Source organism: Anomaloglossus baeobatrachus, chromosome 6, assembly GCF_048569485.1.
Source record: "Anomaloglossus baeobatrachus isolate aAnoBae1 chromosome 6, aAnoBae1.hap1, whole genome shotgun sequence".
NCBI classification, from domain to species: domain Eukaryota; kingdom Metazoa; phylum Chordata; class Amphibia; order Anura; family Aromobatidae; genus Anomaloglossus; species Anomaloglossus baeobatrachus.
The window spans coordinates 405,476,855-405,494,082 of NC_134358.1; the positions used below are offsets into that span (position 1 = coordinate 405,476,855).

At 47.4% G+C, this 17,228-nt stretch overlaps 1 protein-coding gene across 1 annotated transcript in view; it reads left to right on the forward strand.

The window, feature by feature from the left end:
• CDK13 (cyclin dependent kinase 13) overlaps nt 1-17,228 on the forward strand; it is a 116,302-nt gene that overhangs the window by 25,243 nt on the left and 73,831 nt on the right. The window contains exons 3-4 of the mRNA XM_075315138.1: nt 9,820-9,984; nt 13,821-13,960. Coding sequence (XP_075171253.1) covers nt 9,820-9,984; nt 13,821-13,960 — 305 coding nt within the window. The remainder of the gene's footprint in view (nt 1-9,819; nt 9,985-13,820; nt 13,961-17,228) is intronic.

The following is a 17,228-nucleotide window of genomic DNA, read 5'->3' on the forward strand; positions in this document are numbered from 1 at the left end:
TTGTCAAGGGCTGGACTCAGTGTCCTAAGGTGGATCCTCCAATCTCCAGACTGGCGGCTAGATCCATAGTTGCAGTGGAAGATGGGGCTTCACTCAAAGATGCCACTGACAGACAGATGGAACTATGGTTGAAATCCATCTATGAAGCTATCGGCGCGTCTTTTGCTCCAGCATTCGCAGCCGTATGGGCACTCCAAGCTATCTCAGCTTGTCAGGCGCAGATTAATGCAGTAACACGTACATCTGCCCCGCAAGTGGTGTCCTTAACCACTCAGGCGTCGGCGTTTGCGTCCTACGCCATTAATGCTATCCTGGACTCGGCGAGCCGTACGGCGGTGGCATCCGCCAATTCGGTGGTACTCCGCAGGGCCATGTGGCTACGTGAATGGAAGGCAGACTCTGCTTCCAAAAAGTTCTTAACCGGTTTGCCATTGGCTGGCGACCGCTTGTTTGGTGAGCGATTGGATGAAATCATTAAACAATCCAAGGGAAAGGATTCATCCTTACCCCAGTCTAAACCAAACAGACCTCAACCACGGAAGGTACAATCGAGGTTTCGGTCCTTTCAGACCGCGGGCAGGTCTCAATTTTCCTCGTCCAAAAGGCCTCAGAAAGGTCAGAGGAACTCCGATGCATGGCGGTCTAAGTCACGTCCTAAAAAGACCGCCGGAGGCACCGCTCCCAAAGCGGCCTCCTCATGACTTTCGGCCTCCTCAAACCGCATCCTCGGTCGGTGGCAGGCTCTCCCGCTTTTGCGACGCCTGGCTGCCACAAGTAAAAGACCGATGGGTGAGAGACATTCTGTCTCAAGGTTACAGGATAGAGTTCAGCTCTCGTCCTCCGACTCGTTTCTTCAGAACATCTCCGCCCCCCGACAGAGCCGAGGCTCTTCTGCAGGCGGTGTGCACTCTGAAGGCGGAAGGAGTGGTGATCCCTGTTCCTCTTCAGCAACGGGGTCACGGTTTTTACTCCAACTTGTTCGTGGTGCCAAAAAAGGACGGATCCTTCCGTCCCGTTCTGGACCTAAAACTGCTCAACAAGCATGTGAAAACCAGGCGCTTCCGGATGGAATCGCTCCGCTCCGTCATCGCCTCAATGTCCCAAGGAGATTTCCTGGCATCAATCGACATCAAAGATGCTTATCTCCACGTACCGATTGCACCAGAGCATCAGCGCTTCTTGCGTTTCGCCATAGGGGACGAACACCTTCAGTTCGTGGCACTGCCTTTCGGCCTGGCAACAGCCCCACGGGTCTTCACCAAGGTCATGGCAACAGTGGTGGCAATCCTACACTCTCAGGGACACTCGGTGATCCCTTACTTAGACGATCTCCTTGTCAAGGCACCCTCTCAAGGGGCATGCCAACACAGCCTGAACATTGCTCTGGAAACTCTCCAGAGTTTCGGGTGGATCATCAATTTTCCAAAGTCAAATCTGACACCGGCCCAATCACTGACATATCTTGGCATGGAGTTTCATACTCTCTCAGCGATAGTGAAGCTTCCGCTGGACAAACAGCGTTCACTACAGACAGGGGTGCAATCTCTCCTTCAAGGTCAGTCACACCCCCTGAGGCGCCTCATGCACTTCCTAGGGAAGATGGTGGCAGCAATGGAGGCAGTTCCTTTTGCGCAGTTTCATCTGCGCCCACTTCAATGGGACATTCTCCGCAAATGGGACAGGAAGTCGACGTCCCTCGACAGGAACGTCTCCCTTTCTCGGGCAGCCAAAGCTTCCCTTCAGTGGTGGCTTCTCCCCACTTCTCTGTCGAAGGGGAAATCCTTCCTGCCCCCATCCTGGGCGGTGGTCACGACGGATGCGAGCCTGTCAGGGTGGGGAGCGGTCTTTCTCCACCACAGGGCTCAGGGTACTTGGACTCAGACAGAGTCCTCCCTTCAGATCAATGTTCTGGAGATAAGGGCAGTGTATCTTGCCCTAAAGGCGTTCCAGCCGTGGCTGGAAGGCAAACAGATCCGAATTCAGTCGGACAACTCCACAGCGGTGGCATACATCAACCACCAAGGCGGGACACGCAGTCGGCAAGCCTTCCAGGAAGTCCGGCGGATTCTGCTGTGGGTGGAAGCCACAGCCTCCACCATATCCGCAGTTCACATCCCGGGCGTAGAAAACTGGGAAGCAGACTTTCTCAGTCGCCAGGGCATGGACGCAGGGGAATGGTCCCTTCACCCGGACGTGTTTCAGGAGATCTGTTGCCGCTGGGGCATGCCGGACGTCGACCTAATGGCGTCCCGGCACAACAACAAGGTCCCGACATTCATGGCACGGTCTCAAGATCACAGAGCTCTGGCGGCAGACGCCTTAGTTCAGGATTGGTCGCAGTTTCAACTCCCTTATGTGTTTCCTCCTCTGGCACTGTTGCCCAGAGTGTTACGCAAGATCAGGGCCGACTGCCGCTGCGCCATCCTCGTCGCTCCAGACTGGCCGAGGAGGTCGTGGTACCCGGATCTGTGGCATCTCACGGTCGGCCAACCGTGGGCACTACCAGACCGACCAGACTTGCTGTCTCAAGGGCCGTTTTTCCATCTGAATTCTGCGGCCCTCAACCTGACTGTGTGGCCATTGAGTCCTGGATCCTAGCGTCTTCAGGGTTATCTCAAGAGGTCATTGCCACTATGAGACAGGCCAGGAAACCAACATCCGCCAAGATCTACCACAGGACGTGGAAAATATACCTGTCGTGGTGCTCTGCTCAGGGTTTTACTCCCTGGCCATTTACCTTGCCCACTTTTCTGTCCTTCCTTCAATCCGGATTGGAAAAGGGTTTGTCGCTCGGCTCCCTTAAGGGACAAGTCTCTGCGCTCTCTGTGTTTTTTCAGAAGCGCCTAGCCAGACTTCCACAGGTACGCACGTTCCTGCAGGGGGTTTGTCACATCGTCCCTCCTTACAAGCGTCCGTTAGAACCCTGGGATCTGAACAGGGTGCTGATGGTTCTTCAGAAACCACCGTTCGAGCCAATGAGGGATATTTCTCTCGCACGCCTTTCGCAGAAAGTGGTTTTCCTAGTAGCAGTCACTTCACTTCGGAGAGTGTCTGAGCTAGCAGCGTTGTCGTGCAAAGCCCCTTTCCTGGTGTTTCACCAGGACAAGGTGGTTCTGCGTCCGGTTCCGGAATTTCTCCCTAAGGTGGTATCCCCCTTTCATCTCAATCAGGATATCTCCTTACCCTCTTTTTGTCCTCATCCAGTTCACCAATGTGAAAAGGATTTGCACTTGTTAGATCTGGTGAGAGCACTCAGATTCTACATTTCTCGTACGGCGCCCCTGCGCCGCTCGGATGCACTCTTTGTCCTTGTCGCTGGCCAGCGTAAAGGGACACAAGCTTCCAAATCAACCCTGGCTCGGTGGATCAAGGAACCAATTCTAGAAGCTTATCGTTCCTCGGGGCTTCCGGTTCCCTCAGGGCTGAAGGCCCATTCTACCAGGGCCGTGGGAGCGTCCTGGGCCTTGAGGCACCAGGCTACGGCTCAGCAGGTGTGTCAGGCGGCTACCTGTTCGAGCCTGCACACTTTCACGAAACACTATCAGGTGCATACCTATGCTTCGGCAGATGCCAGCCTAGGTAGGCGAGTCCTTCAGGCGGCGGTTGCCCACCTGTAGGACGGAGCCGTTACGGCTCTATTATGAGGTATTATTTACCCACCCAGGGACTGCTTTTGGACGTCCCAATTGTCTGGGTCTCCCAATGGAGCGACAAAGAAGAAGGGAATTTTGTTTACTTACCGTAAATTTCTTTTCTTCTAGCTCCAATTGGGAGACCCAGCACCCGCCCCTGTTTTTTGTGTACACATGTTGTTCATGTTGAATGGTTTCAGTTCTCCGATATTCCTTCGGATTTAATTTACTTTAAACCAATTTATAATTTTTTCCTCCTTCTTGCTTTTGCACCAAAACTGAGGAGCCCGTGAGGCACGGGGGGTGTATAGGCAGAAGGGGAGGGGCTTTACACTTTTAGTGTAATACTTTGTGTGGCCTCCGGAGGCATTGCTATACACCCAATTGTCTGGGTCTCCCAATTGGAGCTAGAAGAAAAGGAATTTACGGTAAGTAAACAAAATTCCCTTCTTTTGATGGTCAAGTTGTAATTTTGAATGTCACTGTTAATTTTTGCCAATATACTGAAAAATGGAAAAAAAAGTTCCGAGTGGTAAGAAATGGTGAAAGAAATGCAACACTGCAATGTTTTCGATTTTTATTATTGGGGGGTGTTGGCATGGATTAATGATAAAAATGATTTTCCTGGCGAGTATGACTGGTGTTTCCTCTTCCCTTTTTTTTTTTTTTATCCCAATATTTAACTGATGGAAAGAAAAAAATTGAGATGTTTGTATCCACTTTCTCTGATTTTGTAATGTTTTTTTTATTTTTCTGCTTGACGTGCTGATATATTATTTTTTTTCCATACCCATTTAGAGCACATGTAATATTTTTATTAATGAATTTTTTTAGGGAGTGTGGCGACCCTAAAACAGTTTTGGTGTATTGATTTCTTTTTCATTCTGACTTTTGCCATATCTGTCAATTTTAATATTGTGTATTGTGATAGACCAGGCTTTTATTACTCTAGTGACAAAATATTTCTATTAATAGGAGAAAAGATGATTTTAATTTTTTTTTCTTTCTTAATTTTCCATATTTATCATATTTTTTTTTTTTCGTAGTCCTTGTAGGAGATTTAAGCAGCGATTGTCCCATCACTTATTAAAGTGTTCTTGCCCCTTGATTATTTCCACACTTGTTTTACGTTACACTCGCAAGTGTACATGTATTTTATTGGGATTTTATGTGATATACCAACACATAGTGGCAAGTATTTGTAAACTGTAAAGTAATTGATACATGGTTTTCTAAATGTTCTAAAAATATATAAATCTGAAAATTGTGATGTGCATTTGTATTCAGCCCCCCGAGTCAATACTTTTGTAGGATGACCGTTTGTTGCAATTACTGCTGCATGTTCTTTGGGTTATGTCTCCACCAGCTTTCAACATCTAGAGGCTGACATTTTTGCCCATTCTTCAGAATAGCTGTAGCTCAGCGAGATTCAATGGAGGCATCTGTGAACATCAATTTTCAGGTCTTGTCACAGATTCTCAATGGGATTTAGGTCTGGACTGTGACTGGGTCATTCGCACACATGAATATGCTTTGATACAAACCATCCATTGTAGCTCTAGCAGTATGTTTAGGATCATTATCCTGCTAAAAGGTGAATTTACACCCCAGTCTGAAGTCTTTTACAGCCTCTATCAGGTTTTCCTTGAGGCCTGCTCTGCATTTAGCTCCATTCATCTTCCCTGTCCCTGCTGAAGAAAAGCATCCTCACAGCATGCTGCTGCCACCACCACCACCATGTGTAACGGTGGGAATGGTGTTTTCAGGGTGATGTGCAGTTAGTTTTCATTCACAAATAGCATTTTGCATTTAGCCCAAAAACGTCTACTTTGGTCTTAGCTAGGAAGAGCAGCTTATTCACATGCCATGCAGGAGACATTGCTGGTATGCGGCAGAAAGTGCTACTCATGTGTTTGAATAGTCAAAGTCCAGACCTAAATCCCATTGAGAATCTGCGTGCCAAGACTTTATCTAATATGGGAAAAGGCAATGAAACCTCCCAAAAATTTGGAACCTAATGTCATATGGACCCCAAAAATAAGACCAATAAAAAAAAAAAAAAAAATTCAGCTAGTCTTTCAAAGCAGCCTGCCAGAAGAGTAATGCTAACAAGAAAAAAAATCATCCTATGACTGGTTAGAAAGTTATGTACTGAGTTAAAAAAAAAAAACAAAACAAATGCCTTTTGAGAGCAGGTGCAACTGCTGTGAACACAAACCAAGGAATACAGCAGCGCTTACTCTAAGATATGTGCAAACATTGAACATGTGATAAGTAAACAGAAATACAGCAGTAATGCAATCTATCAGAAAATCGTGTGTGGTAGCCCTTTGAATTAAATTAATAAGTTTTCACCGATTTGGGTGAAATTTTGCACAGCCCATCTTTAACACCAGGCTAAACATACTTTGAACGTTAACTCAATCTCCTCCCCTCTTACCAGCAACAAAATTGTAGACCTGCAGAAGTCTGGGATTGGCAACAGGACAATAGGCAAGCAGCTTGTGAGAAGGCTACAACTGTTAGCACAATTATTAGAAAATCGAAGAAACACAAGATTGTCAGTTTGACTCGGTCTGGGGTTCCATCCAAGATCTCGCCTCATGGGGTAAGGATGATTCAGCGAAAGATCCAGAATGAGCCCAGAACTACATGAGGACCTGGTCAATGACCTGAAGAGAGCTGGGACCACAGTCTGCAAGATTACCATTAGTAGCACACTACGCTGTCATGGATTAAAATTCCACACAGAAGGTCCCCTTCTCATGCCAGTACATGTCCAAGGACCTTTGAAGTTCATTAATGCCCATCTAGATGATCCAGAGGAGACAAGGCAGGTGGTTATGTGGTCAGATAAGACAAAAATAGAACTTTTTGGTATCCACTCCAATCGCCATGTTTGTAGTAAAAGATGAACACTGTCTCAACCGTGAAGCATGGGTTGTGGAAGCATGATACTTTGGGCATGCTTTTCTGCAAAGGGGATAGGACTAGAGATGAGAGAACCCGAGGTTGTGTTTGTTCTAAACAGACTGTACAAAAAAAAGTGTTCTGGTACGGAGTTCAGGTGCTTTACATATGCAAACCACTTGCGTGACCATAATTTTGCTCGGGTACGCTTGGTGCTCAACTCAGTGTGAGCCACTTAGGCCTAAGACACACGGCATGAAAATCGGAGCGAGTGGAATGTGATAAAACATCGCATTCCACTCGGACCAATATTATCCTGTGTCAGCACACATGAGCGATTATTTTCTCAGCCCTAATCGGACCCAGAAAACAGTGGTAGCATGCTGCGATTGTAATGTGATCCTTGTTTCTCTAGCACCCATTCAAGTCTATGGGGCAAGAGAAAAATCGCACTGCACTCTCAGTACAGCGGTTTACAGCTAGTGCAGAGCGAGAATGGCAATAGCCGGCTACGGAGGAGAGAGGGAGACAAATCCCTCCCCTCCTCAGTGCCAGTCCACCCTTCCTCAGTGCCGGCCCATCCCACGCAGCTGTGGTCCGATCGCACAATCTGACCTCATTCGCAATGACACTCGGCTCCTGCTGTACTGCCAGCGTGAGCAGAGTGTCATGCGAGGATCGCAGTAGTTCCCTGTGTGGCCTCGGCCTTACAGTATTTGACAGACTTGCACTGGGGTGAGCGGTGTGCTTTGCTGCGGGCTCACTGTGGGCGGTGCGCTGTGCTGCGGGCTTACTGGAGGTGGTGCACTGCGAGCTGTGCTGTGAGATGTGGTGCGTTCGGGGAGGTAGGGGCCGCCATTCTGAAAATGTCGGCAGTGTGGGCTCCAAATAATGGCACCCGGAGTCGGTGCGCACACAGATGAAGCTTTCGGCTTAAAATCTCATTTGGCACGCGCCGCCTTCGGCCCATTGATCTCCCTGCAGCGAAGTTAAGGAAAATGGCGCCTGGAGGTGATGTATGCAGATGAGAGCTCAGCTTGTCAGTGAGCCAATGACTCAATCTGCGCACTCGCCAACTCGAGTTGCCATTTATTTCTTTCAAGCCCGCACCGCCGACAGTTTCTGGATCTCTCTCCTGCCTCAGCGCACACACAGCGAGCATCTGGGACACCCGTTGCAGCATTGCCCTACTCCGCCTCTGCCACTTGTGACTCCGCTCCGCTGCCGCTCCCTCTCTGGTAAGACACCAGCGGATTAGAAGATGGACGCCATGTTTTTTTTTTCCCCCTTATCTTTTCTCTACATATGGGGTGCTTCTCATAAGCCGGTGCATCTTATAAAACAAAAAATACGGTACTTATGAAATGACGGTAGTTGCCGCTCAAATCGGCCAATTATTTGGTTTGTACATATTAGAATCACAACAGCTTGCACCTGTTCACACTTGCTTTATTTTGTTTGGTGGTGCGGGTCAGGTTTTTTTTTTTTTTTCCTTTTAGTTTACAGTTGGATGTGGTGACCTCCTTTATATCTGAGCACTTCTCCCATCAGCCTAAGGGTATGGGTAGATAGCCGTATTTGCAATCCCAGTGCACTCCAAGAAAACATTGGATCACAATTGGACCAATATTTAGTCTAAGGGGCTGCTCACATGTCTGAGTTTGATCCGATATTCGGATTGTGCTCAGCAATGCAAGTTAACGAGTGTGAAAATAATCGGACTGCACTCAGATGACATTGGACTTTTGTCTGATTTCCACTGACTCCCAGGATGGAGATGAGAAATTTTGTTCTCCATCCTCTGCACAGTGAGCTCCGATTCTCTCATGAGAGATAATGGGATCACACTAAGCTGACACTCTGATAAGAGCTTGATCCGAGTGTCATGTAATTAATTGTCCCTAAGGCTATTTTTAATTAGTGCTGGATCTTTTCTGCCCATTTCTGCATGTTTTCATAGAAATGGTTAAGAGCCCTCTATAGAAAGGTGGCCTTGCCGTGGATGGAGGGAACCATGAATTTTTCAGTTTGTGAGTAAAGTACCTTAATTTTAACTACATTCTGTATGTCAGTAATATAGTATTAAAGGGAACATGTCAGGTCCCCTCTGCCCTCAAACCCAGCAGCATTCATACCTGTATGCACAAATTCCCCCTCTCACCAGCCCTCTATAATGCTATTCACGAATATGAATGGTTACAAATCGACTTATAAACTACACTGTTCCTATTCTAATTAGAGCCTTGACTAGTTGATTGGGCGTGGTTTCCCCAGACTAGTTGGCCCTCTTTCCATGTTATCACGTCCCTGTGGGGATGATATCATTTCCACGAGCTGGTGTCACCGCCAGTTTCTGGAAGTGTCGCGCATGCACACGGCTCATTTCAATCACGTCAGCACGCTTTTGAAGCAGGGTGGACATTTACCGGCTTCTTTAGGTGCACTGCGCATGACTGGAAGTTCAGAAGACGTCTTATGGACATGTCATCTGAACTTCTGGTCATGCGCAGTGTGCCTAATGAAGCCGGAAAATGTCCACCCTGCTTCAAAGGCTAACTGACGTGGCCATAATGAGCTGCTCGAATAAATAAGATTTCCAGGAGTTGGAGTTGTCCCTTCGACTAGTCAACGCCCTAACTAGCAGAGGAACAGCGCAGTTTCTTATTTTTTTTCAGCATTTATATAAGTGAATAAATTTCTACGGAGCTAGATAGGGATTTTCCGAGTACAGGTATGAGTGCTGCTGGGTTGGAGGGCATAGACCTGAGAGGCTCCTTTTAATTTCACATATTCACTGTTTGCATATATTTTAGCGCCTAAAGAGAATGGTAGCTCAGAAATAAAGCAGAATAATTTTGAGGAAAATATTCTATATAAATTTTATTTCATTCATTGAAATCCCTGCTGTCTGAGGTTAGTCCAATGGGTGGTCCTAGTCTGTGTGACCGTTCTTTATACAGTTATACAGGAAACGCCAAGCCTCTGTTATGGCCGGCGTATGGGCCTGCAATAGGAATTGCCTATAGGGGAATTGCCAATGAGGCCATTTGTGCTCTTCTCTAGAAATGCAGCTTAAATCACATGTTTGGGATTTTTTTTCCCCAGTTAGTAGCTTAATATTAATGTTAGTAACATACTGTATATGTCTGCACACCATTAAATTGCTTTCACTGTATGTATTAGGAGGTTAAGCTATTAGATCTTCATGCCCAAAGAACGTATAGCAGTAAGAGTTAATACCTCTTTAATTCCCCCTCCTTTTCTTGTTGTCTCCTAGTTTTAGAGTCTGCATCCCAGGAAAGTCTGTCAAGAAGGAGGTGGAGAGAAAACTTCGGCACTTACTGTCTGACTTGCCACTGCCACCAGTCTACCCTGGAAGCGGAGACATGTCTTGTAGCCCAGAGGGGAAGAAAGCGCAAGCAAAGAACAGAAAAAGGCCTAAGTATGAGAAAATCTACTGTAGACATATGTTTTATCCATGGGGGCTGAGGAAGACTTTGCTCCATAGGAAATGTGATGCTTTGCTTGTATACAACTATAGACAGTGACTCTTTCCGGGTCATCGTCTTTGTACTTTATACAGTTGTTTCATAATCCGTGTCCATGAAGGTGAGATTGGTCCTTGGCATGGACTAACCGACTACAGGATTTATCTTTTCACTGATCTGTATAAAAAGTTGTTTCAGAAATTGCCAAACATTACCACCACGACAAAATTGTGTGGGACCCCATAATAGTCCATATGGGCCACCAGGCACCGTTGGAGTCAGACATGTAACTGAGCCAGCGACTGAAAACCCAACATGAATAGTAGATAAGTAGATCGACCTCTGCTGTGCGATTGCTGCTTTGTATGTTCTAAAATGCTACGACAATTCAGAGAAAAGCCACTTTTGGAAATCGTGCTGGGGGCTGTGTCTCAGATGGCTAGTCCTAGGCAGATCTCCCCTGCTTTCCCTGCCACACTAGCCTAGATGGACAGAGCCCTCCTTATGTGTGTGTGTATAAGGTGGAGACCTGTCAATCACCTGGACATGGAGCAAGGCGTGGAGATATGGACAGGGGCCAGTTGACCTTTAAACATCAAACCCTTCCAATATTATATTCTAGGTACTATATTAAGACTCCACTTGTTTGAAATCAGGGAGAAGCAAAACACAGTTTTGTTTTCTGGTTGTAATAACTCTGACGTTAGAAAGAAAATTGCATGGTGTTCCTGACACCTGCCGTACAGCCTGCAGGGAACTGTGCAGGCGATACAGGGACTGTAGAAAGCTCAGGCAATTTGTATCTTAGAGAACGTGTCATCAGGATTTTATTCCTGGAACTAATGGCATGTTTGTCAATCCATACCCTTCTTGTAGTAACCGGTTTTGCTGTATTAGAGAAATCCATAGTTGAAAGTATGCTAATGAGCTGCAAGTGCACATACAGCTCCTCCTGCCTCTCCTTATTCCCCAACTGCTGCCTGCCTCCTGTCTCTGCAGAAAGAGGACAGACGACTTGTCCACTCCGCGCTGCTGCTGAAGACTTTCCAAGGCAAGATCTAGGATGAACCAGTGGAGAGAAGTGGGTTTTTATGGAATGCATTACAAGCTGCTTCTTCAGAAAAAAAAACACATTACTTTTTTCCTGAAGAAGTTTGTAATGGCTTTGAAATGCATGGAATAAAAACCACTTATCTCCACTTACCTCCACTGGTGTGTCCTGGACTTCCCTTGGAGAGTCTTCAGCAGCAGCGCAGAGTGAACACATCTACTGTCCCTTTTTCTGCATTGTCAGCACTTACCTGTGCACCCGTGTATCTGCAGTAGCCATTCCATTATTAAAGGGAACCTGTCATCAGTTTTTTCCCTATTAAACGAAAAGTATCACCTTCTGCGGCTCCTGGGCTGCATTCTAGGAAGGTGCACCCTGTTGCTGGCCCCCCTTGCAGACCCCTAAAAGAACTTTATAAAATCTTCCCGTTTCCTATGCAAATGAGTTTGGTTTGCCAGATGGGCGGGCTCTAATTCGGCTCCTGTCCCCCCTCCTGCCGCTGTTTGCTGTCCCCCAGTCATGATTTACATGGATGACACCGCCCTCATCATCGTCCATGCTGCTGGAGTTTCGCACAGGCACATTTCGCTGTGTATTTTTTGCGGTGTTCTTCTGTGCTCGTCTCCTCTTGTGTTCCGTGGTGTGTTCAGTGGCTCCTATCGATTTCCGGTACCAGAGAAAGCTGGATACTAGGTGCCGAGAATGATACAGATAAGCATTGGCCAGTGCCTGCGCATAAAGGTAGAGGCAGAGCTAAATGCGCAGGCACGAGATTATGGGCTGGTACGAGGATGACGCTGGTGAGGTCCTACACAGCGCCGCCCATAATCAAGCGCCTGTGCAACTAGATCGCTCGTGCAAGGGAAACTTTATGTTCAGCCCCATGATAGGGGCACAGCGAAATGCGCCTGCGCGAGACTCCAGCAGCGTGGATGATGATGGGGGGGTATGTAAATCATGACTGGGGGACGGCGAACAGCGGCAGGAGGGGGGATAGGAGCCAAATTAAAGCCTGCCCATCTGTCCATCCAAACTCATTTGCATAGGAAGCAGTAAGATTTTATAAAGTTTTTAGGGGTCTGCAAGGGGGGCCAGCAACAGGGTGCCCCTTCCTAGAATGCAGCCCAGGAGCTGCAGAAGGTGGCATTTTTGGTTTAATAGGGAAAAAAACTTGTGACAGGTTCCCTTTTAAGCACGTCTTGTGTGTCACACAACTTGAAAAGGTGAACGTACCGCTCTTTTTATTCCATTTTTTACCAGATAAGACCCTATTTTGCGCCTTAGTGTTCTTTCATGTTTCAGTAATCGGTTTGTCAAGGGCAGAAGGCATGCGAAAAGAAAGACCGTCAGGAGGGCAGTACGTGTAGTGCACCTCACTGCACTTGGAGCTCATTAGCATGCAATTTCAGCCATGGGTTTATTTGAAATGGCAAAATGGGTTTGTACAAAAAAGTTAAGAATTTACTCTGCATTAAAGAGCCTTAGATACGTGCCATTATTTTGGGGTATAAAATTCTGCTTACAGGCTTTCTTTAACACTAGAACTACTGAGGTAGTCATTTTGACTACTTTGCACCATGTATTTCTATATAGGTGTCACGAGTCCAGTAGTTCTAGTGTTAAAGGGAATGTGTCATCAGGTTTTTGCTCTCCCATCTGAGAGCAGCATAATGTAGAGACAGAGATCCTGATTCCAGCAATGTGTCATTTACTGAGCTGTTTGTTGTCATTTTAATAAAATCAATGCTTTCTCTGCTGCAGAGCTAGCAGTTAAAATTTTAACTTTTTTCTTTCCACATTGCTTTAGTTCCTGTAAAGCACCTAAAGGGTTAATAAACTTATTGAATGTGGTTTTGAGCAGTGTAAGGGGTGTTCAGTTTTTAGAATGGAGTCCCTTTTGGTATTTTCTGTTACACTTCAAATGTGATGTGGTCCCTAAAAAACAAAAATTTGTTACATTTAAGTTCTGTGTAACTTCCTAAAAAAAAAAATTAAAAACATGGTCCTGATATAAAGTAGACAAAGGAAATGTTAAGTATTTTTTGTGACATAACTCTCTGGTTTAAGGTCATAAAAATACAGTTTGAAAATTGCAAAATTTTCAATATTTTCACAAATAAATGCAAAAAACCCCATAAATTTACCACTGTAAAGTCTAATCGCTGGGATCTGATGACGCTTTCCAGAGTTGAGTGCTGAAGTGACACTGGTCAAAATTGAAAAAATTGGACTGGGGAGTGAAGAAGTTGAACATGATCAGAGCACTTCTCACAGCCTGTGTCTCCTTAGCTCTATTCCCCAGCAATCACCAGCATTTTCTACTTGACTGACAGCTCGGTAGCTTTACTACACAGCCAGTAAACGGTCAGTCAAGCAGAAGAAAATGGACTAGGCAGGGAATAGTCATGGAGGCGGAGACTCGAAGTGCTGCGATCACGCCCACAACATTTCAGCCACTTTGCATGTAGAATAAAACATTGTGTGGCCTTATGTTTTGAAAAGTTGCATGCACCTTAACTCAATCTACAAATAAATATGCTGTACATTTATGTCCTCGTTTCTGCGGTAAAATTATGCCGTAAGCAGGCATGTATGAACGCTGCACATCTTGAGCTTCAATGTTAGGAAATGTTTTGCACCTCGGGCTTTATCCAGAACCTTGAATTGTTATACATTATTTACAAATTGTATTTTAACCCAAATGTATTTGTTTTTTAATTCTTGTTAACTGTATTCCAGGATCTGTGGTCCTCGCTGTGGTGAAATCCATGAGAATGAAATAGACTGGGGCAAGCGCTGTGTGGACAAATTTGATATTATTGGCATCATCGGGGAAGGCACTTATGGACAGGTGTACAAAGCCAGAGATAAAGACACTGGTAAGAATACTTGTTTTTATTAACACTTTGCATATTATAAAAGTAAAGTGCAAACATTGTCCAAGAAAAGGATGTGTTAAGGCCCAGTCACACACAACGACTTACCAGCGATCCCGAAAACGATACGACCTGATAGGGATCGCTGGTAAGTCGCTGGGAGGTCGCTGGTGAGACGTCACGCAGTCAGACCTTACCAGCGATGCAGGAACAATACAGGTCGCAGTAGCGACCTGTATAACGATCTCAGCAGTCACTGTAACCCTGTCACACAGTGTCAAACACAGCGATGTGTCCTGCCCAGCAGGACATCGCCTTTGAAGAAAATGGCCTAGACCATTCTGAAACGACTAGAGATCTCACAGCAGGGGCCTGATCGCTGGTAGGTGTCACACATAACAAGATCGTTAACGGGATCGCTACTGCGTCACAGAAACCGTAACTCAGCAGCGATCTCGTTATGTGTGACGGTACCTTTAAAAATGACATACAAAATAGTATTCCCACACTGATGGGGTAAGTTCACACAGTGCGTTTTTTCGCTGCGTTTTTGCGCGTTTTTCGGGTGCGTTTTTGCTCAGAAAAATGCATGACTTTGCTTTCCCAGCAAAGTCTGAGTTTTCGTTTTTGCTGTCTGCACGCAGCGTTTTTTTTTTTTTTTAAGCTGCGTTTTGGTGGTGCCCACAAAAACGCAGCATGTCAATTTTTTTTGCATTTTCCACCCATTGAGTTCAATGAGATGTTCAAAAACGCAATGAAAACAGCAAATTGCAAATATAGCTGCGTTTTAGTGCGTTTTTATTACTAAAAACGTAGCTATAAATGCAAGGGGTGGGTAGTAAAGTGACATGTACAGGAAGAAGATTCCTTCTGTCAGTAAACACAGAAGCGTGAATCCTCCCAGTACCGCCACCGCTGCTTCCATTTCCTGCCCGGTGCCATGTCAGCTCCCGTGCAGGAGGTGGAAGCGGCTGCTAAATCAAAAGTGAACAGTACAAAAATGTCACACTCACCTGTCTGCAGACTCCTGGTGCCATGTCAGCTCCCGGTCCTGCCACCCCCGCTCTGGCTTTGTGCCGGCTCCCAGGCACGTACGATAGCTGCATGACCTGGCCGTGAGGACCTGGCGGTGATCACCTGACGCATTAGCTGATCGTAAGTCTCGCGGTGACGCCGGATTTTACCGCTGAGTGACTGATTCCCTGGCGCTTGCAGTCAGTTCATGACAGCTGCAGACAGGCCGCGGTGATCTCCGGCGTTCAGGTGAGAGCACCAGAGATTAGCCCGGGATGTCTGCAGCTGCCATGAACTGAATCACAAGTGCCGGGGAATCAGTCACTCGGCGCTCGCTGTACAGTCTCGGCTGCACTCTGGAGCTCAAGTGAGAGCTCCGGAGTGCAGTGCAGGTACCTAAATCCAGGCCTGGCATTACTGGAGATTCCTCCGGTAGCCAGTCCGACACTGCACAGAAGGGTTTCTTTTTTTTTTTTTTTTTTTTTTGCACTGATGCATCAGCTGATTGTATAAAAACAGTTTATACAATCAGCTGCTGTTTCATGTGAACCAGGCCTTGAACCTGACACATCATCTGATCGCTTCCATCCAACTGGCGCCCAAAAGCGCGTCCGCAGAAATCCGCAGGAGGTTCTGCCACTAAGACAGCTTCCTCATGACTCTCGGCCCGCTCCAGCCACGTCCTTAGTCGGTGGCAGGCTCTCCCACTTTGGCGACACTTGGTTAAAGCAAGTCTCCGATCAGTGGGTGAGAGACATCATATCTCACGGCTACAGGATAGAATTCTCTTCCAGCCCTCCAAACAGATTTTTTCTCTCAACTCCCCCCTGCTCCAAGGCCGCCGCCTTCTCGCAGGCCGTGGTGTCCTTGCAGGCAAACGGAGTGATTGTCCCAGTTCCCGCTCAGGAACGGTTCAGAGGTTTTTACTCAAATCTCTTCCTAGTTCCAAAAAAGGACGGTACCTTCCGGCCCATCCTGGATCTCAAGCTTCTCAACAAGCATGTCCGGGTGCGGCATTTTCGCATGGAGTCTCTGCGATCAGTCATTGCCTCTATGACCCAAGGGGAGTTCCTGGCGTCCATCGAAATCAGAGATGCCTATCTACATGTGCCAATCGCAGTGTCACATCAGCATTGGTTACATTTTGCGATAGGAGAGGATCATTTCCAATTCGTGGCTCTCCCCTTCGGGTTAGCCACGGCCCCTCGGGTATTCACCAAGGTCATGGCGGCAGTGATTGCGGTCCTGCACCTCCAGGGGTTAGCAGTGCTTCCTTATCTGGACGACCTTCTGGTCAAGGGTACATCCAGCGCAGACTGTCAGCGGAGTGTTTCGCTCACTCTCGCCACCCTAGCCCAATTCGGGTGGATTGTCAATCTTCCCAAATCCACTCTGACTCCGACCCAGAGTCTCACGTACCTAGGGATGCAGTTCGAGACTTTGCCGGCACTTGTGAAGTTGCCCTTAGACAAACAGCTGTCACTCCGGCTAGCGGTGCGCTCTCTCCTGAGGCCCCGCCGTTATACCCTCAGGCGTCTGATGCAGGTGCGGGGTCAAATGGTGGCTTCCATGGAGGCGGTTCCCTTTGCCCAGTTCCATCTGCGTCCTCTGCAGCTGGACATTCTCCGCTGTTGGGACAAGCGGCCTTCCTCCTTACAGAGGTTAGTGGCTCTGTCGCCACGGACCAGGACCTCTCTTCAGTGGTGGCTTCGACCCCTTTCCCTGTCCCAAGGGCGCTCCGTCCTGGCTCCGTCCTGGGTGATTCTCACCACGGATGCCAGCCTATCCGGCTGGGGAGCGGTACATCTCCACCACAGAGCACAGGGCACTTGGACTCCATCCGAGTCAGCCCTTTCAATCAATGTGCTGGAAACCAGAGCTGTGCTTCTAGCTCTCCTAGTCTTTCACCACCTGTTGGCGGGGAGGCACATTCAAGTCCAGTCAGACAACGCGACAGCGGTTGCCTACATCAATCACCAAGGCGGGACACGCAGCCGCCTGGCAATGTTGGAGGTCCAACGCATTCTTCAATGGGCGGAGGACTCCAAGTCCACCATATCCGCAGTCCACATCCCTGGCGTAGAAAACTGGGAGGCAGATTATCTCAGCCGTCAATCCGTGGACGGTGGCGAGTGGTCCCTGCACCCGGCAGTGTTTCAGTCAATCTGCCGCAAGTGGCATCCCGTCACAACAACAAGGTTCCGGTTTACGTGTCTCGCTCCCACGATCTTCAGGCCTTCGCCGCGGACGCTCTGGT